Here is a 26,875-nt window from a genome sequence, read left to right as displayed (position 1 = left end):
ACGTCGCTAAAAGCGAAGTTCTGGTGGCGCTATCCCATTAAAATGATACCTCAAGGCTTAAAAAGATGGAGATATGTCATTGTCTGTTAGAACCTTCAACTATAATAGTGATACATGAAGATTGCTCTATTTCTTTTGCGCTACCGGAACATCACTTTTTTGACTTTCCCGTGCCACAGCATATTTACAAGCCCACTTAAAGCTACTTTGCATGGCTTATCATGGCATTAGAATTATGTGCTCCTTTCACACAGAACACTGTGTGAAAGGGGCGTTCCATGGGTGTTGGTGTGGGTGTTCCCTTGCAACACCCATGGAATCTGAAGCATTCCCAGATTTACGAGAAACCATAAACCTGGGTATGCCTCAGAATCTAACGCCACACCAGGGGTGGCGTTAGGGTGGCACAACGAAAAGATATGTTTTCATTTCTCCTCGTTTTTTCCTTTTTCCATGTCTGCTGCATTCAGCACACATAGAAAGAGGAATTCACCTGCATGTATGGATTTTGTGCAGGAAGGTATCCCTTCCTGTGCAAAATCAATCAGCCCTGAAACACAGGCTTGCATTATTGGTGCAAGGGTGCCTGCTTTGGAGCATGGAAACCATTGTGCACCAGCCCAGGGGAAAAGGACAGGAATGTGCGGTATCTCATTAATACGTTGCATTCCTGCCCTTTAGTTTTGAGATTGCTTGTGGCGCTGCCCTGCACCAAAACCTCATTATCTGCCCCACTATACACTGATTCGAAGCCTCACAGGAAAGGTGTAGTAGCCATACTCGTGCGAAAGGGACGCCCAACAGGGCCGGCTCTCGGGCGGTGGGACCGGTGCGACCGCACCGGATGCTGGCTTCCAGGGGGCACCGCATTTGCATGCAAGTTTTTTGTTATTTTAAAGCACCTGCTGCTGCCGCGCTCGTTTCCTCCAGCAATTTCCAGCCAACAAAAAGTTTAATTTGGGTTTTGACCCACTATAAAATAGTGCAGATGGTTAATATGCCTGTTGTACAAGTACCGAGCAGATTACAAAGTGCTTACAATGTAAATAGGTCAGTGGGTTACTCGTTTTAAAAGAGGCATCATTTTGTTACTTGCAATTTATAGGTTAACATCCTAATATAGGATTTGAGTTTATAAATTGCAAGAAACAAAATGATTTCTATTTTGAAAGCAGGAATCCATTGACCTATTTATATTCTAAGCACTTTGTAATTGTACTCAACTATCAACTTTTATCAAAGAACTGCATGCACCCTGCAAAGTATGGATCTGAGCAAAAATTTATGATGAAAAAAGAATTAATTGAGGCAGAAATCTATTCTCATTCTTAAAGAGAACCCCCAACTATAGTGTTCCTTTTTAAATTCTGAGTTTTTGCTTCTCCAGACCAAGCACTATTAAACTATACTGCCTACCAGTATGGATGACATGTGGCTTCTACACCTCGTAGTCCTCCGTCTTATGTGACATTTCCTATACGCTGAGTTACACACGTATGATTGATTGTCTTTGTTGTATGTGTGTGTGTGATGCAAAGTGCTCTGACACTTACACTGGTATGAGTGGCACTATATATGTATCTGAGAGAGTGTGCTATATATGCATCTGAGAGACAGTGGTTATGGAGACTTTGGCACTGTTAAAGGGTGGTGCTGAGGGAATCCATGGTGGAGGTGGTCATTGGGGGGCGCCAACAAACATTGTCGCACCGGGCGCCATCAGCTCTAAAGCCGGCCCTGACGCCCAACACCTATCTCACGATCCTAGACTGATCCTGAAGGCCATTTTTCTTTTTCTTAAACTTCACATTCACCGACAGTGAAAGCAGGATCTCTTCTGTTTATGCCCCAGTGTCTTCTTCCAAGATTTTTATCACTATCCATCTACCACTACCATTGCCGGCATGACAAAACATTAATAGGCGGAGATTGAAACAACAATTTACCGAGGTATATACAAATCCCTGACCAGTTAGATTCGTTCATGGAGACACAGGGCAATTTCCTGTAGGATGAAAACGACGCATAATGGAATTCACAGTGGCGGGCACATGTAGTGCAGCACACAGATTTTTAGATGAATTCAGTTGGTTTCTGCTTTCCTTAGCAAACATTTACCATTTATTAGCTTGTATATGCCTTCTTTGTGCATATATACAAACCATTGTCGAACTTGCGGCAACAAAAGGAATGGTGGGATACACCACGAAAGAAATGTGAGATGACAATTAGAAGGCAGGGCGCTGTGGGCCCTCAAACCCTTATTTTTTTCATGATTTCATTCAGAGAATGCCTTTCTTTCTCTTCTTTCTTTATTTTTTTCCTTTACTTATCATACCTACATTGTATATTTGTAGATATCTACAATCTGTTCTTGGCTTATATATGATGCAATACGTTTCTTGCTCTGTTTTTTCTTTCTGGTATTCTGACTATAAGATTAGTGGAAGATGGAATTGTAATGACACTGTATTTTTTGTACTTAGATAATCATTGAATAATTAAAAAAAATAGCATGGCTGATGGAAACATATATATTGCATTACCTTCATCAATAATTGCCATGGAAAGGGTAAGAGTATCTTCTTCCTAACTTGCTTATGTTAGCAAGGGGTAACAAAGTTGCAACGTAACAGCTTTAATTAAGGGTGGGCGGATTTTGCGAAATTGACTTTCGCAAATAATCGTGAAAATATGCAAAATCTCCGCGAGCATGCGAAATTTTCGCGAAGATGCAGAGATTGCTTTTCCCACCCGTTCGCGATGTGTTTTTGCGTGCTCACAAGGAAATATATCTCCAACTTGCCCATGCGGTCGCTAATGAATGCGGCCATCTTGCTCGCGTTGCTTATTTCCTGTTCGCGGTCGCAATGACGTGTTCACGATCGCAAACTCTCGCAGGATAGCGCGACCGGCTACCAACAATCCAACATCTTGTGGCACTCGCGAACTGATAGGTAAACTCATCGGCAAAAGCAGGGACCCGGTAAGTTGCGAGAATGCATTTTTAAAGGGTGAACCAGAAAAATACTTCCGTTTCGTGGCAGGTTGCGAAAGTTTTGACATTTTCGCGCTCTCCGCGGAACGCGAAATTGTCAAAATATCGCAAATTCTGCGGGCGGAACGAAATTTACCGCCCAGGCCTAGCTTTAATGCCCTTTGCAATTGTGAAATACATTTCCTCTGCCTTTTATCACCATTAACAGCATCAGGTAAATTGGTTTTCACCATGCTCTCCTCATAACTCCGACTTTCACGCCGTCCACTGTCCTATGTCTGTGTTGCCTCCCCTGACAAAGACTATTCCATGGAGCAAGTGTGCACCGCTAGATTGGTGCGCCTCTTTGTGGCAAGGCTTTCAGTCTGAAACCACCCCCCCTCGCCAGCTCTGGCACCTTTACATGGTGTGATTGTGACATCACATGGCAAGAAATAGTCACTACATGTGATCAGTGGGTGTGTTTGCTTTTCACTTGGGTGGTGTCATGTTGCTTTGCATGCCTTCACAAAGGGCACTGTTTCCCTGCTTGATCCAGTTGTGTGCGAGAAATTGAAGCGTTCACCTATTCTTTAAAGGCTCCAGATGTGTGGGCTCTGGCAATGGTTTTTATGGAATATTTCCAGCACTGGAGACATCTACAAGGCATCACTGTAAATGTAAAATATGACCTGTCAGTTCCAAACCATCATCACCTTGGTATATCCAAGAACTCTCTGACAACAAATGTTACATATGTAGACAGGAAACACAGTGTAAACACGCGGATTTATCTAATGACCTCAACCCACCTCAATGGAATCCGCTTGGCTGACCCCTAATCACCCCCAGGCAAAGCTTCAACAGAACTGCTATCAATAATAAAGCAAACAGGAATTCAAGCATTGCATTGATCTGCTCGCAAAACCCTCACATCCCTCACTCAATCAAATAGTGCATCAACATCACTATTGTAGGAGCATTTTTACTCATTATAAAATTAATGCCTAATTTAGACATGGCTTGGGTAGCAAGACTTGGATTCTAGCAGCTTGCATTAATATCGATTCATAAGTGCACACAAAAATGTGCACTTATATTTTAAGTGAACTAACATGTCCACATACATATCTCTGTGTGCTTTTTATTTTAGAAAATAAGTGAAATAGATGCCAAAGTCATGGTCTATGTATGAATAAATTGTGTTAATGTGTTGTGATAGTCCTGTTTTTGCAACTATCGAGGTCCTTTGCTTTATTATTCTCTCGGGAATGTTAAGTAGCTGAACGTCCTATTGTATTTCTGCATTCTATAAATGTTATGTAATTTCCTTCATTTTGTCTGAACACCTTCATCATTAAAATGCAGTAAAGTAGGTGTTTCTAGATGTGTCTTATTGAATGTAGCTAATGTATTAGAATAGTGGTTACTCTGTTCATGTGGTACATTGCTAGTACAATCCTATGATGGGCCAGAGCTTTTGACACACTCTCTGGAGGCAGACTTTATGTTACTCGTCATGCTTAACTGCATTTGGCTAAGCTAGTACTTGCCTTGGAGCTAGATCTTATGTTGATCCTCTTGCATTATTTGGATTTTCTATTGAGAGATGTATTGATAATTTGATTACTAACTAATTTTTGCTTTCTCTAATAATCTAAATTTAAAATAAACCTTAATGGTTTCAACTTTGAATATTGTTTTGTGAACATTTTCATTTTTGGCTTTGGACTCAGTCTGAAAAAAACTTCCAAGGTCTTACAAAGACACTTATAGTTCATATCCTAAGTCACAACCCTTTTAATTTTTTCATTTAAAGCATCAACACTATCACCAACAAGATCCACAAAATCACACTCCACTTGACAACACACTACAGGCACGTGTATTACAGCCATCTCTAATCACTTCATACCCAGGTGGACATCCTTCTTGTTTGTCTCACACAATAAAACCACCAACATCATTAATTCACACAAAGCACCCTTGTATGTATATGACATTTCACTAACATTCATTGGCAAACATCTTCAAAGAAATGTTCTCTGACTACCCCTCAACATAGTCAATTCCACACTCATCTAAGCATATTTCTCAAAATACATCTAAAGAGGATAATTCCTCCATCTCTTAAGACATGATCTAGAAGACCTTGTCACCCTCCATACCATGAACCACGTATCCTTCATAGGTAAAATTATAAAGTCAGTCATCACTCATGTAAAAGACTACCACTCTAGTTTCATATTACAGTGCAGCACAGAAAGATCTGCTCTTGAATTAGTCAAGGTTGTCCTCATCAATGAGAGAAAGAAGCTATGCTTCCTTAACTTGAATAAACTAAGTGCAGACTTTGGCATAATCGACTGTTAAGCACTGATTCATGCTGGAATAAAAAAATGGCCTTCTCTGACAGTCCTACAGTAACTCATCTCCAACCATGCCAACTTCCACTCCATCTTCTATTTGCACACAGGAACACACAGAGACACACTCAGAAACAGTGACCTCAAAATCTATCAAGATGCTCCTGACACTCAACTAAAATAATTTGGCAGCACAAGTCACACTATTGAGCAAAGGTCACAGAGTTTACGTATTCCTTACAGCCTTGATCCTAAAGCGAGGCAAGAGCAGTCTGGAATCAAAAATAGTGATCTTAGGATGCATTTATCTCAATCCGACCCAGGTAAAAGGAGAAGCAGCATCAAGTAGTATGCTACCAGCTATGAGGGATCTTTCAGCTCAGTTTCTGGGTGACTTGGGAATAATAATGGAGATTTCAAAGCAAACCTTATGAAGTCAGATTTAAATACAACTTTTGTAACCCTTGAGGATCAGTCTTGGGCAATACCTGACATTAGAAGTCAGTATCAAAGGAAAGATGGCCATAGAGTAAAAGCAGCACACATTTGAATGAATTGGGATTACACATTTTAAATGGAATATCCCAAACCATTTCACCAGCAGCCTAGACTCATAGTTCAAGCTTTAGAATGGCCACACTGGATTACATCTGGGTGTCGATCACACATTTTCACAAAATTCAAAGCTTTGCAGTGATATCATCCATGGCTAGTGACCACGCAATGCTTACTTGTGAAATTCCGGCCATGCAGTACCCTCATTCAAAAAACAACCTGATTGGCTAGGTAGACCAATTAGAACCAGTAAAAAAAAGTAAGGTGGACTATGGAATACCAAGGGAAGCTTGATGAAAAAGTTGAGCAGTTCCGCAATAAATCAAACCACGAATAAAGCGATCCAATGACTGCAAATTCATGGAAACCTATACTGGAACAACTGAGGGAAAACCTAATCATCGTGGTAAAGCCAGAAATAAATAAATCACCATTGAAAGACCAACATCTTACTAAATATAAACAAATAATAGTGAATATAAAAAACCCAACTTATACAGTATAATGAGTAGGATCACCAATGACAAAAGTGAAAATACAATATCCATGTGAAGGTTACAGCAACCCGCCAGGCAAACAGAAAAGATAGATACACCTATAAGCGAAAGATGGAAGATCAGCACTGGGAAAAGTTTGGATCTGGATGAACAAATGCTTCAAGCCAAACCAACTGCCAATGGTAGCAAACATTGCACCCAAAGTCCGGTAAACCTATATTCAAGCACTTCATGTGGAGCCCACCAGTGATGAAGGTGCAAGATATAATATAAGGAAAAAAAACAACAAACCAAAGAGCGTGAACCACCATAAGGAAGACAGTGTAACTGCCAAAATTACATCAGCCCAAGTTACATACATCATTAAAAAAATGCAAGTAGGTGGGGCGCCAGGCCCAAATGACATCCCTGCTATGGTGTACAAAGGGCGTTACAACAAACAAATGATGGACGGAATGCTGACAATGCAGACATTCTCCCCCAGTCAAGAGATCTGGGTTAAATCCATCGTTCTTTTGCCCACTACACCACCCCAGTTTAGACATGGCCATATGCAAATCAGTCTTGACCCTGTGCCTCATGGGAACAGTCCAGCCCGAACTGCCAAGCCATGTCTTCCCTGGACCGGAATCAAGCATCCTAGGACCGGTTTCTGGCTATCAGCCGTCATCAGCCAGGATAGCTTGACTCCAGTGGCGTAGTGAGCACGGGTCCCACGTCTGGGAATACCCATCCCACTTAGTGCAAAAAGCGTTACAACAAACAAATGATGGACGGAATGCTGACAATGCAGACATTCTCCCCCAGTCAAGAGATCTGGGTTAAATCCATCGTTCTTTTGCCCACTACACCACCCCAGTTTAGACATGGCCATATGCAAATCAGTCTTGACCCTGTGCCTCATGGGAACAGTCCAGCCCGAACTGCCAAGCCATGTCTTCCCTGGACCGGAATCAAGCATCCTAGGACCGGTTTCTGGCTATCAGCCGTCATCAGCCAGGATAGCTTGACTCCAGTGGCGTAGTGAGCACGGGTCCCACGTCTGGGAATACCCATCCCACTTAGGGCGAAAAGCGTTACAACAAACAAATGATGGACGGAATGCTGACAATGCAGACATTCTCCCCCAGTCAAGAGATCTGGGTTAAATCCATCGTTCTTTTGCCCACTACACCACCCCAGTTTAGACATGGCCATATGCAAATCAGTCTTGACCCTGTGCCTCATGGGAACAGTCCAGCCCGAACTGCCAAGCCATGTCTTCCCTGGACCGGAATCAAGCATCCTAGGACCGGTTTCTGGCTATCAGCCGTCATCAGCCAGGATAGCAGGTAGTGGGCAAAAGAACGATGGATTTAACCCAGATCTTTTGACTGGGGGAGAATGTATGCATTGTCAGCATTCCGTCCATCATTTGTTTGTTGTAATGGTGTACAAAGGGGCAGTGCAAAAATGGGTCACAATCATGGCACCTTTGTTCTGGGAATGCCGGAAGGAAGCATCCCGGAGACATGGAGAGGCTCACTTTTAGTCCCGGTTCATAAAAAAGGGTCCGAATCAAGCCCCGAAAATTATCGGTTAATCGCTCTACTGGACGTAGAGGGGAAGTGCGATGCCAGTATCTTACATCAAGAACTGATGGTCTGGGTGGAAGAGCGAAAACTGAACCCGTACATACAAACAGGCTTTCAAAAGAACAGCCATATTGAAGACAACCTGGACTGCAAATCCCATATAACAGAGGACACGCTAGCAAAACAAGCATTTGTAATGCAATGGGTCTCGCATTTTTTAGCATTAGAACTATTGGCATTGTTAATGTAAATATCTTTTATTTATGTGTTTTGATTTGGAGTGTAATGGATGTATGATTAGAGACACAGCTGCAGCACTAAGTCCTCTTTGAATGAGGAATTACCGATAATTGTTTAATACAACGAGAAAACCATTGGATTTTCCTTTTGAACTCTATGAAACCGTCAGGCATGAATGAACGCATAGAATACTTATGTTATCTTTGATCATGTCCTCTTCATATCTATTTGTTATTAACATGGTTTTCTCCATTACATGCATTTTTTCATTCATCTTTCATTTATCTTTATATGACTGTTCATGTACATGAAAGACATTTCTTTTCAACGCCCATGATTAACCCCCAGCTGACCGCCTCTGATAATACGACCATACTCTCTAGGTAGCGCTTGGACGCCTCAGGGCAGCAATTCGCGCTTTATAAATCTACGTTTCATTTCATTTCATTTCATGTTTCACACTTCTCTTCGACCTATGTCAAGTGTTTTTGCTTAGGAGTGATTTTTGTTCAATAGTGTGACTGTTATACTTTCACCGATCACAGATTGGTTCTCATAACTTTATTCAGTAACTCCGACACTTTTTCACCGGCACCCCTCTTTTATCTCCATGTTCTTTGCAACCGCTTACACTCCATATAACCCCACCCCCTTTTGTACGTAACATCCAGAACCCACAGCAGTATCACGAGAACTCGCTTCACCGAGTAGGACACTTGCGTTCCTCCAACGGTTGTCACCGGTAAGCGTTAATGTTACCATCCACTTGTACTTGTATGCGTGCGAGGCACATTTAACACACTAGCAAGTTTCTTTTACGCTTATCACTGTTTTAAGGTGTCCGCTTTAAGGTTACGCATTAAAAGACTCCGATCACACGCGCACGAGTCTCCATTGATACTCGGTAACCGTTCATCACCGATTTTCGGTACATAACGCTACTAACTATTTTGATATTCATTATATTCACCGTTTTTTGTAAGCCCACTGTTCACCTTTTAATTGTTCACGCCATCACCTTAGCAGACCCGTAACACTGTTTATTGAACATACTGCCCCCATTCACGTTCAGTTTGACGATCACCAATCACCATTGTTTTCTAACGAACCATTCTCGTCATGTCAAAGTGCATTCACCCTATTTATAATACCCTCATTTACAGAATATCCCCAGACGAAGGCTATTACGATGAAATGCATTGGGAATTACCGATAACTCCAGTGAAGAAAGTACCAGCACTACCTAGAAGCCTTAGAATGAGGAATTACCAATGGGACTAGAGGAGGAGCTACAGCACCATCTTTAGGACTAAGAATGTGGACTTAGCACTATGACCAGAGTCACAAGTGCAGCAGTGCCTATAGGACTTAAAATGTGGGAGTTACTGATGGGACCATAGTAGCAGCTACCAGCAGTTGTTAGAGGACTTAGAATGAGGAATTACCACTAAGTACAGACACAGAGTAGCAGCACTGCCTAGAGGACTTAAAATGTGGGAATTTCCTACAGGTCCAAAAAAAGCAGATGATTCACTGTCTAGAAGACTTAGAATGAGGAAATATCAATGAGACCAGAGAAGCAGCTGCAGCACTGTCTAGAAGACTTACAATGAGGAATTACCAAGGGAACCAGAGGAGCACCTAGCAGCACTACCTAAGAGGACTAAGAATGAGGTATTAACACTTGGAACAGAAATTTAGCTGCAGTACTACCTAGAGGACTTAAAATGTAGGAATTACCACTGGGACCCAGGAAGCTTGTTTAGTTCTTGAGTGCTCGGAGGGTAAGGCAGTAACGTCTATGTTTACTTGTAGTTGTTGGCTCTGCCAGGGCTGGTTTTGTTTTCCAGGCCGTCTTTGTCCCAGCTGAAATGATTTCAACTGTAATTGTTTGGCAAACTGTAATTTCAGAGACATCTGACCTGCCTCAAATGGCCCCAATTCTAATAAACCATGGTGGATTATGCCATTCATCATAAAAAATGTTTTTCTTTCTATTTTCCATGAATTGGCGCTATTTTTGCGAAAATCAACAAGAGTTTGCCTCAGAATCAACATTTGCATTTGAAATGAGGCCCTAACTGCCAACCACCCAGAACACTCGCATATACAAATCCTGCCACAATAAACACAGCTCCAACACTCCAATGATTATCACATCAGCACTCAAAGCAACACAGGGAACACAAAAAAAGTATCACATAAGTGCTGTGGATGCCATCCTTAAAGATTATTTTACAATAACCTGGACTGATAAAGTGAAGCAATTGTATCCTGCCTTATTTTTCTAGATGCTTCTTAGCTAATTTCCACGATATAATCTTCTCATCAGTGGGGGTCTGCTGAGGGTCAATATTTATCGGATAATAAAAAGGGCATCTCGCCTTACTGCTGCATTTCAGATTACCTTATGTAATTAGTCAACACATGCTGAACTATTCAAATTGCAAATGGTGTACTTTTGAAGCAAATATAAAAACTTTATCATGTGCCTGTGTCCTTTAAACTGTAAAGGCTTGTTGCTAATGTTTCAGTGCCTCTTACTGAGTGGGAACACATGGCAAAATACGTGAGAGATGTTAAGCAAGCATCTCCGGTACGTCCCCAGTGTCAGTGGGCACAGCATGGAGTTTCAGTCCGCATAATTGCCCAGTTGCAAATTGAATAAGCCATTAAAATGTGTAACAGAATGACCAAATTTAGTGGAATAAAGAAATGTGAATTAATAAAGCATTCTGTGCATACGAGCAGCACTAACTACCTAACACATGCCGCCTCCAAGGTAAATAAGCAGAGCGTATTACTCACAGCTTGATAGCTAGGTTTCTGCAGAAATCTGTGGAAGCAATGGCATGGTGGAAAGCAGCGCCAGTGACTGCTCCCACCATCTGGGCAGCAATGTAGAATATTGCCCGCAATAATGAGATGTGAGAGTCCACCAAGAAGGCCACTGTAAAACCTGACTTGACGTATGCGTCACTAATGTGCCCAACCAACTGATCCAAGGTCCCAATGGCGAGACCGAAGGAAGGCCAGTGAAATGTGCAAGATAGTCTGCAGCGCTGCCGACCATTCAGAGCAGAACCCACCCCTAAAAAAACAATATCAGGATAGCCAAAAACTCTGCAAAAACTGCATGAACAAAGGCCAGCCAGCAAACTTTTCCAGTTTTATGATGAAGGCTGGTGCAGAATAACTTGATCAGCTGTTTCCTCTTTGTTTCACTGTCTGATGCCATGTTGGATACTTAACGAGCACTGGGGGAGGGAGTGTTAGGGGAAATGAGGGCAGGGGAGCTACACACACCATACATAAAAATACCTGTATTTTCCGGCACGCTCTGGGTCAGCCGGTGGCTGACCATATTACCATGGGGAGCAGCACTTTGTTTAACCAACATGCCATCACCTGCTTTCACTTTCTCTCATAGAGCAACGAGGGAGAAATGTGACGTGTAGGACAGAGGCCAGAGGGGGGGTATGGCACACCGAAAAAAAAATCCAAAATTGTGGGAGGAGTCACACCCCACAAGTACATACAACAGATCGCCTGGCAGCGCAAGCACTGTAGGCTCGACCTAAAAAGGGAGGGCCCTATATTTAGGATACATTGACTTTCAAACCGCATTCGATAATGTATTCCGCCTTAGATTGTGGGAAAAATGTAACCACTGGTGCATACCCCAAACTTTATTGAAAGCACTTATGTAAATGTAAATGTATGTGTCTTGTAAAGCGCACTGCTGCCCTGAGGCGTCGTGGCGCTGTAGACCGCTGGGGAACCCGTCCTGGCTATCCCTGTGAGATGGTCCCTCCTGGGTATCTCCAAGGTGAAACCAGGCATCCCCGGCGAATGTGGGGGGCCGTTGTGGAGATGAGGCAAGCTAATGCCCAGAGTTGCCGAGTGTGTTCCTGGTTAGAGTAGGTACCGAGGAGAGAATTATCGAGTCCGTTTTGACCCTGGTCCACGACCCTGCCGCGTCGGGAATTGAACCCTGGTCCCTGGCCGATTCTCTGCTTGCGGATCTGCCGCCTCTAACCAGTGAGCCACACCTCTCTTATAACGTTATACTCAGAAACTTGGGTGAAAATAAGAAGCACTTATGGATGGGCTACTACCTACAAAATCAAAACCAACAATGAGCTAAAACTAGGATAGATTTTTGTCATGATACTTTTCAACTTGTACTTGGCAGACCTCCCAGAGCATTACTGTAAGGTAAACTGCCTGAAAATAAACACAGTAAAAATATTAAGTTTCTAGTAAAAAATCCAAGAAAGTATTTTGACACATTGAGGTAGTGACCGCATACAAGTATCTGGGGTCTGGGTCGACTATAGGGGACGACTAGCTGCACACATTACCGCCCAGCAGGCGGAAGCGCACTCCCTAGAGGGGGCCTTTTGCAGGGTAATAAAATCCACAAGTATACCGGATTTATCCCCCCTCCTCAAGGTAATGCGCACAACATTTTTACCAACAGTGGCCTATGGTGCAATGATTTTAAAGATAAAATGGCAACATGGTGGATAGAGCACAGTCAGCTTGCTATTCCACAGTGTTTTTGCTGCCAACATCCATGCCCAAATCTGTATGGAATTTAAGTTGCCATCACAACAATGGATTCTAAAAGCCAGGTTTGTAGCCCATTGTTTGCAAAACAAACAAGCACACTTTAAAGAGTCTAATCTGGTCACTAATAAACAACCCTGGGTCAAATTGGCGTACAGTTTTAATGCACTGTGTAGAGGTATTTGATACACAAGAAATTTGGTGAGGCTCTCTTCAATTTTTTTTTAATTTCGTCAGAAGGAGCAAGTTACATAGAAGAAAGCATAAATAAACATTACACAAATCAACAAATAAGAAGTAAGCAAAGAACAAGCATTTGCAATGCAATAGGTCTCGCAGTTACACGAGTTTGAGCTATTGACATTGTAAATAACAATGCCTTTTATTTATGTTTTTAAAAAGAAAACAAAAATAAAAGGCATTGTTATTTGCAATGTCAATAGCTCAAACTCGCGTTAATGCGAGACCTATTGCATTGCAAATGCTTGTTCTAAATCAGTTCTCATGTGGAGCTTAATTGGAAAAGATGCAAGAGTAAACCTGCCGATTGCACTGGAATTTCTAATGAGATGCTGTTTTTAATCACATAAGTTGAACAAAAAGAAACAGCATTGCTCGAAAGAAGTTGATTTCCCCTGCAGCCGAGGTTGGTTGGGTCCTTTTAAGTCTCTCGCTGGGTGTAGTGCACATTGCCGGGTATTGTTGAAAATGTGTACCTGCGACCAGGCGGGCAACTAGAGCCAAATTTCGGGGGGGGCTGAAAAAGATTTCGGGGGTTAAGTCTTTCAGCTATAGGCAGAGTGGCTGTAAGAAGGGGTGAAAACATACCAAAAGCCTCATTAACGAGTAAATGGTCTTTTAAAGACCTCTGAAGTACTCGGGTCCGGCTGCAATTAAACATACGCCAGCCCGCGAGGCTGTCTCAGCCGGGCTGACACACATGACGGGGGGGGGGGACTGAAGCCCGGTGAGCCCAATGGGTGTTGCGCGCCTGCCTACGACATTCCGGGTGTAGTTTAGGCGGCTAGGGGAATAGATAAACAAGAACGTGCATGATGAACTCTCAGCAGCCACGGCTCGCGGAGATCAAAAGAAAGGCACTGAAACACTGCCCAAGTGTCGTGGAGTAATTAAAATATAGAGTTAGGACATGCAGAAGTCAGTCGGCACGCTAATGAAGAGGAGCATAAAGGAAGAGCTGTTCTATATTACAAACTACTGCTAATTAAACAAAGACACACTTTTTCCTCCGAGGAAGTTTACAGATCCTTCTGCCTCCCCCTTGTCCATGGCCAGCTGCAAGCCTGAAAGTGACGAAGGTGGGGTGTGGGCAGGAGCACTGGCTGCAGCCGATGTTCACCTAGCGCCGTGTGTGCTGCAGAGGCCGAGAATGAGAGGGCTTCCCCATTTTAGAATAATTTTTTTTAAAACGCGTACACTATAAAGCGGACGCTGCGTCCCGTGGAAAAAAACAAGGCACACAAAGGGAATTAATAGAGGTGGGGTTGTGGAGGTAGGGGGAACAATAGCGCCCGCAGATGTATTTCATTAACACGTCGCCCGCTTTGGGCATCATCCAAAAACAAAATGTAAATACGGCGAGATGACAACTAGTAGGAATGACGTCACCAGGTGGGCGTTCCTATGTATGCAGATTGCACGGGTAAGAGAGTCCGCCACGTCTACATCTGGTTGTGCTCCTCTCATTGTATTGTACGAGTAGCATTCCTGTTCTAAAATGGAAAGCACGCGTGCGATTCATGACGCTTCTACTCCATACAATGCGATGTGTTCCATAGTTCAAATGCCGTCTGTAGATTTATGTTTTGCGAAGGAGGGCTATATCGCCATCCGGAGAGGGGGCTTGCAAAAGAACAGAGTGTGTCATGTGGTTTCCGTGGAGATGTAAAGGTGCGGGGAGAGTCTGAGGTTACGTTAACATCAAAATAATAAAACTGGGTGCCGTGTTGGCAGCATGGCGTCCGAGCACATTTATTAAATAAACAAAAACAAAGCATCGGAAACATTAAAATAAACATGAAACCGGGCGCCGTGGTAGGCAGCGCGGCGCACGAGTACATTAATTAAAGAAGAAACGGCGCATTACCGGCACATTACCGCTCGACGTTTCAGGCTGCAATGCCCGGACTGGAGGAGAGGCCAGCGCGCGCTGTGTGAGAAGGAAGCGTGCGCTGGGGTTGGGCAAGAATATTAGACGTACCAAGAAGAGGAAAGAGCATGAGAAAGAGAGAAGGAGGACAAGAGTCAGGAATATGGAGAAAATTTGCATGACGCTGACAGAATAAGAGAAAGAAACAAGTGCTCACCAGGCAGCCACGGCAGAACAATGAAAGAACGCACGCAAAGTGAAAGTAATCATTTTGCAGGCGCTTTGATGTTCTCAGTGGCTGCGCGGCTCACTGAGAACATCAAAGCGCCCGCGAAATGTACACGCAGGCTGCCAAATGGTGCGCGCGCCCGGCGCACATGCACTGAAGTTGGGGGCAAAGTGAAAGTAATCATTTCGCGGGCGCCTTGATGTTCTCAGTGGCTGCGCGGCTCACTGAGAACATCAAAGCGCTCGCGAAATGTACACGCAGGCTGCCAAATGGTGCGCGCACCCGGCGCACATGCACTGAAGTTGGGGGCCTGAAAAGCACTCATTTGCACTTCCTAATCCCCGTTTTCTATAGCTCTCGCCAGAGCAGCGCTAAAGCGCTGGCTGAAGCGAGACCTAAAAACGGAGGGGGAAAGGCAAAGATGAAAAAAAAGAAGTACAATGTTTTAACATGGGACAATTAATCAATTTAACATAGGGCCCCAAATTTGATGAAACTTATTTCTAGAGCGTATGCCTCTACTTTTTGCTATAGCCAACTCCCTTTCGAAAAGCTCCCTTAACATTGCCCACCATTCATAAGCTTGCTGTTGCTATAATAATTGAAATAAAGGATCTTAATCCCATAGCTACATCTGGCTTATAGCCAAGTATCAGATCTTTGTCTGTTAAGTGTACATACATTTTTAAATGGGAGGTTATTATACAAAAGACATCTTTCCAAAAATCAGTCAGACCAGGACAGGTTACAAACATATGTAGGATATTAGCAGCGGCCAATCCACACTTGACGCACTTGCATTTGTCATCTGAGCTGATACTGATAGGATCGGTCCATTTAGCTATACGTTCTGGAGTGTAATAGAGCATATATACAGTTTTAAATTGTTGCTGCTTTAGATTAATGGAACATATTGCATTCTAATGATTCTTGAATATCCACAGGAACTATTTCTTGTCTCAGTATCTTACTCCATTTAGTCGCTATTTTAAGGCTATCATTTTCCCATATTTGAGAAAGTAATTGGTATGCCTTACTGATTGTCAATTTTCCCTTTGAGTGTAAATAGTTCAGTATATCCGAATCTATAGGATGTCTAATATCTCTGCTCCCCCATAAGCAGTCTCTAAACTGTAAATATTTATAAAACATATTTTTGGGAATGCTATATGACTTCTGAAGGTCAGAGAACGTGAGGAAGCCAGTAACGTTATATAGATGTTTGAGTTGGTTAACACCATGTATGTTCCAAGATTTAGCTTGCATGTCATGAAAGATTTCCGGGAACAAGGGGTTGCTCCATAATGGCATGCAAGAATGCGTCAAAGGTAGACTGCATCTAGCCGCCATATCCCGCCAAAGAAATTTAGGTAAAATAATTATCTTAACAATATTGCAACGTCCTATTATACTAATAGGATGTTTATGTCATTCCTTCATTTTAGTAACCATCTGGCACATACATCAACGTAGGCTTTTGCTATTCCTTAATTGCGATTTTTAAGGAATCGCAATTAAGGAATTGCAAAAGCCTATGCATGTAGGAATCGCTATAAAAATAGCGATTCCTACACATTCCTTAATTGCGACTCGCAAATTGCGAGTCGCAATTAAGAAATGCCGTCCCATTTATTAGGTCCATAGGAATGATTTGGAGATTGCATGAGCAATTTGCGAGTACCACTAGGTACTCGCAAATTGCTCATGCAATTTCAAGGGTGCAAGGGTGTCAAAATGACACCCTTTTGCACCCCTGAAATTGATCTGTGCACATATGTTGCACACACACATGCCCTAAGGGCATGTGTGTGCGCAACATGAAACTTAGAAAAATGCAAAAAAGTGCATTTTTCAAAGTTTTTGCAAATTACCATGCAGTTCACCTTCATGGTAATTTGCTCCCCCTATTAGCAAAATTGCTAATTTTTTTACTTTAATGCAGTGCATTTAAAGAATCTCAATTTGGGTTTCCTTAAATACAATCGCAATTTAAGTAATCGCAATTTAAAGATTCCTTAAATTGCGATTTTTGCATTTGGGATGATGCATCCCAAATGCAAAAATACCGGTCGCAAAGGGGCAGATTGTGAGAATCTGCCCGTTTGCCACCGGTTTTTCCTTTGATGCATGTGTCTGCATATCTTTAAATAAAGACTCATAATTTAGTTTTATGACCTGTCCCAGGTCTGCGGAAATGTGTACTCCTAAATAAGTTGCTGTTGTAACAATACCAGTGATTACCCTGTTTGCCTGAAAATTAGAAAAAAATCTGGGACTTATTAACATTTAATTCATACCCAGAGAAATACCCAAATGTACTAGCTTCAATTTGGATAGCCTCTATAGCCCTAGCTGGATCCGCAGAGAAAACGGCAATGTCGTCAGCATAAGCCGTTACTCTTAATTCCTCAGAACCTAATAAAGCTGGAAGAATTTGCAAGTTATTAATTAAAGATCTGATAAATGGCTCTATGTATAGGGCAAATAATAAAGGGGATAGAGGGCATCCTTGCCGAGTACCCCTTTGTATGGAAAAAGGGGCAGACTGAAAATTTAAATAGATTAGTTTAGCTGCTGGGCTTTTGTACAGAGCACAAATCCAATCATAAAAGCGACCGTGAATGCTGTATGCTGAGAATGTAGCCCAAAGACAATCCCAGGTTACACAATCGAATGCTTTCTCAGCGTCAAGCATAATCATTCCTAAGTCCTTATTAAATTTGGAGGCAGCATCGAAGACAATTAGAGCTATATTCACATGTGAGGTTGTGTCCCTACCCGGTATGAATTCATGTTGTTGATCAGAGACTAATTGTGCCATATTAGGTGCAAGACGCATAGCCAGTGTTTTTGTGAAAATATTTGCATCTGCGTTAATTCATGAAATCGGTCGATATGACCCACATTCTTGCCTCGGCTTACTCTTTTTAAAAAAGAAGACAATATTTGTCATATCCCACGAGTGCGGCACCATCCCCTTTACACCAACATGATTCATAAGCTGGGACATAATTAGAGCTAAGCTGGTCTTAAATATTTTATAGAATTCCAGCGGAATTTTATCTTCTCCTGCTGCTTTACCCGATGGAACTTCATATTTATTTCCTCGACTGTAAGATCTAGGTTAAGATCTTGTACCTGGTCTATTTCTAGTTTTTGGATAGTTTCATGGAAATTACATTTATCAATATAGTTGGTAAATTTCCTTATGTCGAACATATTAGGGTTGCTATAGAGTGCCTGATAAAAATATGAGAATTGCTCTAATATCTCTTCTGGATATGTATAAAGTAATCCACCAGCTGCTCTTATACTTTTTATTCCTCACCCCGCCCTTTTATCAGAAAGTTGGTGTGCAAGCACTTTACCTACTTGCTCGCCATACTCATATTGGAGAGCTTTGTTTTTATTATAGTAGGCCGCAGTTTTATCTTTAAAAGACCGTCCTAATACAGCAAGTTTCTCAATTAGGGATAGATACGTTTGAGAATATGTAGGAGCTAAAGTCTTTTGAGTATTCCCTCGTCTGATTTCATCTGAGTGTGCTATTTCTAATTGTCGGACTTCCGCTCTAGTGTCCTCAATTGTCTGATGTTTAATGAGATTTTGTCTCCAGACATACTGTTGTGTAGTTCCTCTTATAAAAGCTTTAAGTGAATCCCAGATAGAGAAAAGGGAAGCAGAACCTTCATAATAAGTTAACAATGTTTTTAATACTCTCCTTAATGAAGGATTGATATTCTATATCCATCAACAGATAGCGATGGAAAGTAAATTGACGTATTTGTTTATTACATAGGCTGAATGTGAGTGTCATTGTCAGGGGATTATGATCTGAGACTATCTTGGGGCAGATTTCACATTTGGCTATATTGAGGATAGAGTTACTAACAAAGATCATATCAATTCTTGAATATTGTCGGTGAGGCATGCTATAGTAGGTATTCCCAGGTATTAAAGGATGCAATAGGCGCCATATATCTTTCAAATCATGCAATCAAACCATTTCCTTAATAGCAGCCCTAACCTTCCTCCTTCTAGTTGAGGCTACTTGATTAGTCGAATCTATGTGTGAGTTCATAGTACAATTAAAATCTCCCATAATCATTAAATCCCCCTGCCACTCAAAAAGATCCAAAGATAGTGAATCAAAAATAGATGGATCATCCAGGTTTGGACCATAGACTACACATACAACGAACTTACGACCCTGGATGAGCAACTGTGCAATTATCCATCTGCCTCTAATATCATAAGAAGTTCTAAGCAGAGTATAATCAAGCTTATTATCGACTAGCAAAGCAACTCCTCTAATGGACACCATCTGCAATGTACAAACCACTGTCTCATAGCCTAGTTGCTTTAACAGGTGTCTATCCTTATGTGCCAGATGTGTTTCAGTAAGAGCAATAATATGGGGTCTATAATTCTGTAGTTCTGCCCGTACCATCTGGCGTTTGTTCGCTGAGTTCAGTCCAGCCACATTCCAACATATTATTTTAATTAGCCCCATCTATAAGTCGTAGAGAATACTGAGGCCCACATAGAGCTACTCTGCAAATTGTCTTTGGCATTGAAGCAAACGAGGAATTTTTGCGGGCATAGGTTTATAAACCTTAAAGCTACATTTGGCAGCAATACTAGCAGTGCAGGTATTGCCTTAAACAAACATATAGTTGTTTCTAGCATACTTTGATAGAGCCCCAAACTATAAATGATAGCAATATTATTTTTATAAGCACTGAAACTCAAATCAAACATTATTTCACTATTTACTCCATTATTTACTCCTTTTGACATTTTTATTTTAACCCCCACAAACCAACCCACCCAGAACCATACCCAGTCCCACCCCACCCTGCCCCTCTCCAGGCTCTCTTCCAACTGCAGTGACAGCGAAATTATTAACTAATCAAGCAAAACTAATATTGGCGGAACGCGATGCATTAGCAGTGAAAAATGTAAGTCATGGCATTTGGGCATCAAAACTCAATGACTGTGGGGGTCTGCCACAATACCTCTCGTCCCCCCTAAAGCCAATAATGAAGTGCCAGTTAATGAGGCTATGTTTTGTATTAGTTCCATCAGTGGCATATAAGTATGGACAGAGGTATAAGGAAGAAAAGGATAAACGGTGCTGCCTCTGCGGAAAAGGTGAGGAAACATTAATCCATGTCTTGTGCATCTGTAAGGAATTGATCGCTTTAAGAAACTTTTGGCTCCGCCCCATCTGGCGCATTTTAAATGTAGGGACATACCAAGAGGCATTAGGAGAGTGCATGAGAGGTGACTCAGTACAATTGGCCAATCGGTTTATGAAATTTATGACAGCGGCTACAACTATGATGACTTTTAATAACTCCTGAGAATCTTAAATACCTTAAACATAAGAACAGACGCCTTCATTTAAGCTCAGTCTTTGATTTTAATACTGTTGATTTTATGAGAAATAGGATTATACAGTGATATATGTTTTTATAAAATGACACATACGTGATTTTCAACTTTTCCTTTATGTAACCAATTGCAATGATTTTAAGCAATTGTGCAATAAAAACGTATCTGCCAAGGCTAGTACCATAGTTCTACTTTGGTTACAGGGGTATATGAACAGAACCTTTTAACTAGGGGTAAAGCAGAGATTGTTCACCATCATTTTTGCTTTCCAACATGCAGGCCATATATACTGGAACAACCATTCTTTGGTCTTGTGATGATCACCTGCTAATGCTATTTTGCAATTTATATTTTCTGCTTGTATTATTTTATGCATAGGACATGTTGTTCTTTACTATGCCATGAGAACTTTGTGAATTGTGGGGTCTTTTTTTATTTTTTAGATATTGAAGTCTTCTTTGACTTGCTATATTATGAGACTGCTTTTAATCACCACCAAATGACCATTCTCCTGCCAACACTGCTGCTTCACCTTCAACTATGAAGCTGTTTACAACACCAGAGGCACTGCAAATACGGCCCCATCTGTCACATCAACCAAGACCACCTCGATCCAATACATCCCACTAAACACAAGGTCACTCGGGAAACACTCCACAGAGATATGGGACACAATTGCATCCCTCACCCCAGACATCATCTTCCTCACATAAACTTGGCTAAACCCCGCCTCTGCACCAGATATTGCCACAGCCATCTCCACAGGCTACATGATAACACACCGAGATAGAACCAATAAACATGATGGTGGAATGGCAATTATCTATAAAGACTCCATCCACTGCACAACATCCCCGGATGACCCAAACCCGATAATGGAATAGCTCAACTTCCAACTCCACCCAGATGGATAAAGCCTCATCCGACATCAGAGGCACCCTTGCCTACAGACCACCAGAACCCCAGCTTCTGCAATGACATCCCACTCTCAGTCAACTTAGACCACTATATCTTCTTTGCGGACCTCAATTTCCACCTGACGACCCCAGCGATGCCAACACCACCGACCATGCCCCAGGAGAGCATGAACAACATCAGCCTCATGCAGATTGTCTCAAATACCACCCACATTGCAGGACACTCTCAACCTCATCTTTACCTAATCAGATACAGCCACGCTACTCTTCTCACCTGGCCCCAACGACTCGACTCCGCACCCCCAGATCTGCACTCAGAGACCAGAAAATGGTATCAGAAGACCTCTGGAACAAGCTTTCCATGCTCATCTTCCAGACTCTACACATGACCCAGAACAAGCAGCAAAAAATGACACCATCGCACCAGCCAAAACAGCCAAAGGGCCAACAAAAAGAGAAAGCTGGTACACCAATAAACTACACTTCACCAAATGCAACTGGAGGCAACCAGAAAAATAGTGGTGCTTCAAGAAGCGAATGAAATAGCACACAACCTTCAAGACTGCTCCTAACCAATACCAATATCTTCTGAAGGCAACAAAACAGAACACACTGGCAGCCCGCATTGAAGCTAGCACAAACCACAGCAAGGAACTCTTCACCCTCATGAAGGAGAACTCAGACCCCACATCCACCGGGAATGGCATTACTCTCTCCCAAGAACTATGTGACAACCTTGCAGACTTTTTCCACAACAAGATCTCCACCATCTATGAATGTTTTTACCCCAAACCCTCCCCTGCTGACAGCCTCAGCCAGTTTACAAACTTAAACTCAATCCCCGAACAACTGCTCACGCACTGGAACCCCCTCATCATGCAAGACATCATTTCCATCATGAAACCGTACACTTGGGAGCACCCACGGACCCCTGCCCCCACCACGTTTTCAACCTTGGAAGCAAGATAATCTGTGACCAGCTCAGGAAAGTCCTGAACATACCAATCACAATGGCAACCTGCCCAGAAACCTAGAAACATGCCAAAGTGAGACCCCTCCATCAGCTGAAGCTAAGAACTACGACCCCATCTCTGTGCTCCCCTACCCAGAAAAAGTCCTTGAGAAAGCGACCAACCAACAACTCACCAAACACCTAGAATACCACAACCTCCTGGAACCATCCCAATCCGGATTATATGCCAACCACAGCACTGAGACAGCCCTGATCACAGGAACCGACGACATCAGAGCCCTCCTGGATCGCGGAAAGACGGCAGCCCTCATCCTCCTAGACCTGTTTGCCACTTTCAACACCTTCGCCCATCACATTCTGATCAACAGAGTTCACTATATAGGCATCCGGAGAGATGCCCTCAGATGGATAGCCTTGTACCTCACGAGCAGAACCCAGAGGATCTGCCTCCCACCATTGACTTCAGGGCCCAAGAAGACCATTTGTGGAGTACCCCAAGAATCGTCCCTCAGCCCTATCCTCTTCACTGCCTACATGACCCCCTCACTGGCACCGTTGGAACAAACTGAATCCACATCATCTCCTATGCCGACAACACCCAAGTCATCCTCTCACTCTCAGAAGATCCCTCCATGTCAGGATCACTAGGATAATTACTACCACTCACCCAATAATAGCCAGCATCCTAATTAGTAAACCTTACAGGAAACACTTAAAAGACTGGGGGTCAAGCTGGCAGCACTGGAATTTCAAGATGTCTGCCAGCTCACCACCTACTGCAGCCTAGTAGTTGTTTTCATTCCAATCATGATTGGACTATGAAGAGTGCAATGACTCACAAACATGCACTTCATCTGACAGAAATCCTGAGGCGGGAGCTTATATCCTGTTCTCCATCGCACTAGTTTAGAAGAGGATAGTGGTGTTGGGCGTCATTGTTTAGTTTCCTTCAGTCATTTGTCTAAGGAAGCAATTCCTGTTAAGGTCAGTTGCTCTGCGCATGTTTTCAGAAATACAGGAAAAGTGGCACGCTCTCTGAGCAAGCCGACTATTCCCAAGGTTAAGAGCCAGCGTATGCTTGCAGTGTCTCCTCGGGGCTTGACACTCACAAGCAAAAGGGATCTGTAAATGATTATTACCAGCCGAATGCGTAGTCATGTTCGGACTGATATTTGAGAGGTCAAGATTTTTAAACAATTTCAAAAATGAAATTAGTCATTGAATAATATTCACTAGTGCAAGTTTCTACCTAATTCAATAAATTATTAAGAGAGAATTCTTCTAATAGCAAAGGCTATTATTAATATACGTAGTCATTGTTAAAACCTGAAATTAGTCATCAATACTAAGAAAGAAATGATAAAAGAATCAAAAAGAATAGTATAAGTGACTTACCTATGAACGGAACGGACTCTTCTTGAAGAAATAGTCGATCCAGTCATCTGATCGTTTCCAGTCACGCAAGTACTTCCTTTGGAAGGAAAAGCATAAGAGTTAATGCATGAAGAATAACATGACATTTATAATTAGAAGAGAGAATACACACACGCTACAAGAACAATAGAAGAGGAGCATTAGCCAAGAATTGTTTGGGTAAGAGTTAGCAAAAGGAATGTTGAGTAAACATACACTCGCATTAACATTAATAAAGGGTAGGATGTTAAGAGTAAAAACCGGTTGTTGTATTTGCACTTCCTAACACGCCAAACGAAAGGTCAGAACATATATTTAAAAACTGAAAACAGCAGAAGAAAGAAGGGACCTTCTTGAACTGAAAAAACTTTTGATTGGCTGTCTATAATTTTTATCTCAATCCCCTATTCCTCCCTTGGTACACACCTGTATAAGGAACATTAACACAACCTAGCAGAGGTGTTCTTTGAGGGGCATTGGGTACTACGTTATTCTGCGTCTGTGAAATTCTGTCAATTAATATTAGAGACCCTGACAGAGTGAAGTGCCCACTTGGTTAAATGCACCCAAGCAGAGTGGCCGAAGGAATAGATTAAATAAATGTAGGAGTCATTTTGGGGAGTATTCAGGAGGATCTAGAGGCAGTAAGAGGAGAAAATAAAACCTTTAGATTAGAGATAATCACCTCTAGAAGAGAAACTTCAGGTTTAGCCAATAGAATAGGTGACATTGTTTCAGGAGCTAGTTTAAAAATTCCAACATCACAAAACCATAGATCCACTACTAGCTCAATGTCCTTTGCTCCTACTCAAGTCTTTCTCACATTATCTCCAGTAATTCCCTTAGCCCATCCAGAGCATTTTAGTGGAGATCTTCAGAATATCCAAATTTTCTTTACCCAATGTTTCCTTCATTTTATGTGCCATCCAATAATTTTCCTCGATGCACATTCTTGTGTTGCCTTCATCTGTCCTATCTCAGTGGAGATGAGACATCATGGTCCATGTCTCTAGTGACAAAGTACGGTCCAATATTATAAAACTTTGAGGAATTCAAGAAGGAATTCCTTTGAATATTAGACAGAAGGAAGGCATTGCAAGCAACAGATAACAAATTGTCAGAGTTGAAACAAGGAAATGGAGAGCTAGTTACTTATCTGGCCTAGTTTACCAAACTGGTGGTGGAAACAGAATGGCCAGAGAATAAAAGAGCAGCAGTCTTTTATCAGGGTCTAAAGGAGGAATTGAAGGATGCATTGGCACAAATTCCTAATCGACCAACAGAAATTTCAGCGTTAGTAGACTTAGTCTTAGAAATAGATTTCCATCAGAGCGAAAGGAGAGGAGAGCAGAAAAAAGAATTTCGATCAGATGTGCTTCGATTTGATAGAATAAAATCAAAAGTTGCAAGACCCACAGAAGTTCTGTCTGGTGTATAGCCAATGCAAACAGGCACCATTAGTCCATTATCCAAAGAAGAAAAGACGGCAGACCACATTGTTTCTATATTGGGGACAATTTGTTGCGGTATTACCAAAAAAAACAAAATGCAAGTAAAAGAAAACATGCAGCACCACCAGTAATTGGAGTTGGACTGGTGAGTGTGAATAAGGAAACAACTCCTACAAATCATCTAGTGGCTAACACTCTATTGGTATCTACACCCCATGTGATCCTGTCAATGACCTTCAAATTTCAAAATATTGTTCTTAAGGAAATTTTGGTGAAGATTGACTCTGAGGCCACTGGAAACTTTTGCGATTTGTAGTTTGCAAATCTCATTGGATTAATTGCCACTAGAAATTTAAAAAGTGAAGCTGTCAGAGCTATGGATGAAAATAATCTTTCATCGGGCCAATAATAAGTCATACAGAACCATTGCAAATAATAACCTCGGAAGGGCATTGGTAAGTCTTGCAATTTAATCTAATTTATGCCCCAGAATTCCAGCTCATTTTTAGGACTTCTCTGGTTAACAGAACACAATCCTTCAATAAATTGGAGTGCAACAACTATCAAAATTAATTCAGAGTATTGCAGGGGAAATTGTTTTGGGGAAGGAGAATCACATCGAGACCTAAATGCAGCAACCCAGCTATGCAAAAATGGAGTCTCAGTTCTTGTGATACAAAAAAATTAAATTTCAGAGGAATATAAGGACTACGCCCGATCTATTTAATGAAGTTGAAGAGGAGAAACCTACCCCTCATAGACCATACGACTGCAAGATCGAACTTAAGCAAGGAGCAAAGTTACCCTGCAAACGAATCTACACATTGACGGAAAGGAGAACCAACATTTGAAAGTCTACTTCAAGAAATACTTGGATAACGGTTTTATCAGGCCATCTCACTCCCCCATCACTTCATCACTTTTCTTCATACCAAAGAATGGAGGGGAGTTGAGATATTGTACTGATTATGGAGCAATCAATAGAATCACCTTCAAACACTGCTACACCAAACTGGATCTTAGGGGTGCCTACCATTTGATTAGACTGTGGGAAAGAGACAAATGAAAAACGGCATTTAGGACAAAGTATGGTTTGTTTGAATACCAACTAATTCCATATGTATTATGCAATGCCCATGCGTTCCAGCATTTCATAAATGTTGTGCTGAGTGATTTTATAGAGAGATGTGCGATTGTGTACATTAATGATATTTTGATTTATTCAGACACCGAGGAGGAAAATCAGAAGCAAGTCAGGGCAGTTCGAAAATGATTGTGACAGAACACATTATATGCAAAATTGTAGAAATGCTTATTCAATGTCACAACTGTGGAATTCCTTGGATTCGTATTTTCTCCTTCTGGCATAACAATGGATGAGCAAAGGGTAAAGGCTGTCACAGAATTGAAATCGCCAACAACAGTAAAAGATGTCCAGAGTTTCATCGGATTTGCTAATTTCTATAGGAGATTTATACATGAGTTTTCTAAAAACAATCGTGCACCTGAATCAGCTGTTAAAAAAAAGGAATACCTTTCAAATGGTTGAAAGAAGCAGAAAAAGCCTTTAACTCCCTGAAGAAAAGTTTCATTATGGATCCGGC

General features: G+C 41.9%; 1 protein-coding gene across 1 annotated transcript in view; it reads right to left on the bottom strand.

Annotated features, from left to right (window-relative positions):
* Positions 1–14,941, bottom strand: part of LOC146853752 (olfactory receptor 5AR1-like) — a 41,728-nt gene extending 26,787 nt beyond the window's left edge. Inside the window, exon 1 of the mRNA XM_085650864.1 lies at positions 14,889–14,941. Within this exon, the coding sequence (XP_085506990.1) occupies positions 14,889–14,896 (8 nt within the window). The 5' untranslated portion in view covers positions 14,897–14,941. The remainder of the gene's footprint in view (positions 1–14,888) is intronic.
* Between the last annotated feature and the right edge of the window lie 11,934 nt (positions 14,942–26,875).

The sequence above is a fragment of the Triturus cristatus genome, chromosome 4_1 (assembly GCF_964204655.1).
Source record: "Triturus cristatus chromosome 4_1, aTriCri1.1, whole genome shotgun sequence".
NCBI lineage: Eukaryota > Metazoa > Chordata > Amphibia > Caudata > Salamandridae > Triturus > Triturus cristatus.
This window is presented reverse-complemented; position numbering and strand designations above follow the sequence as displayed.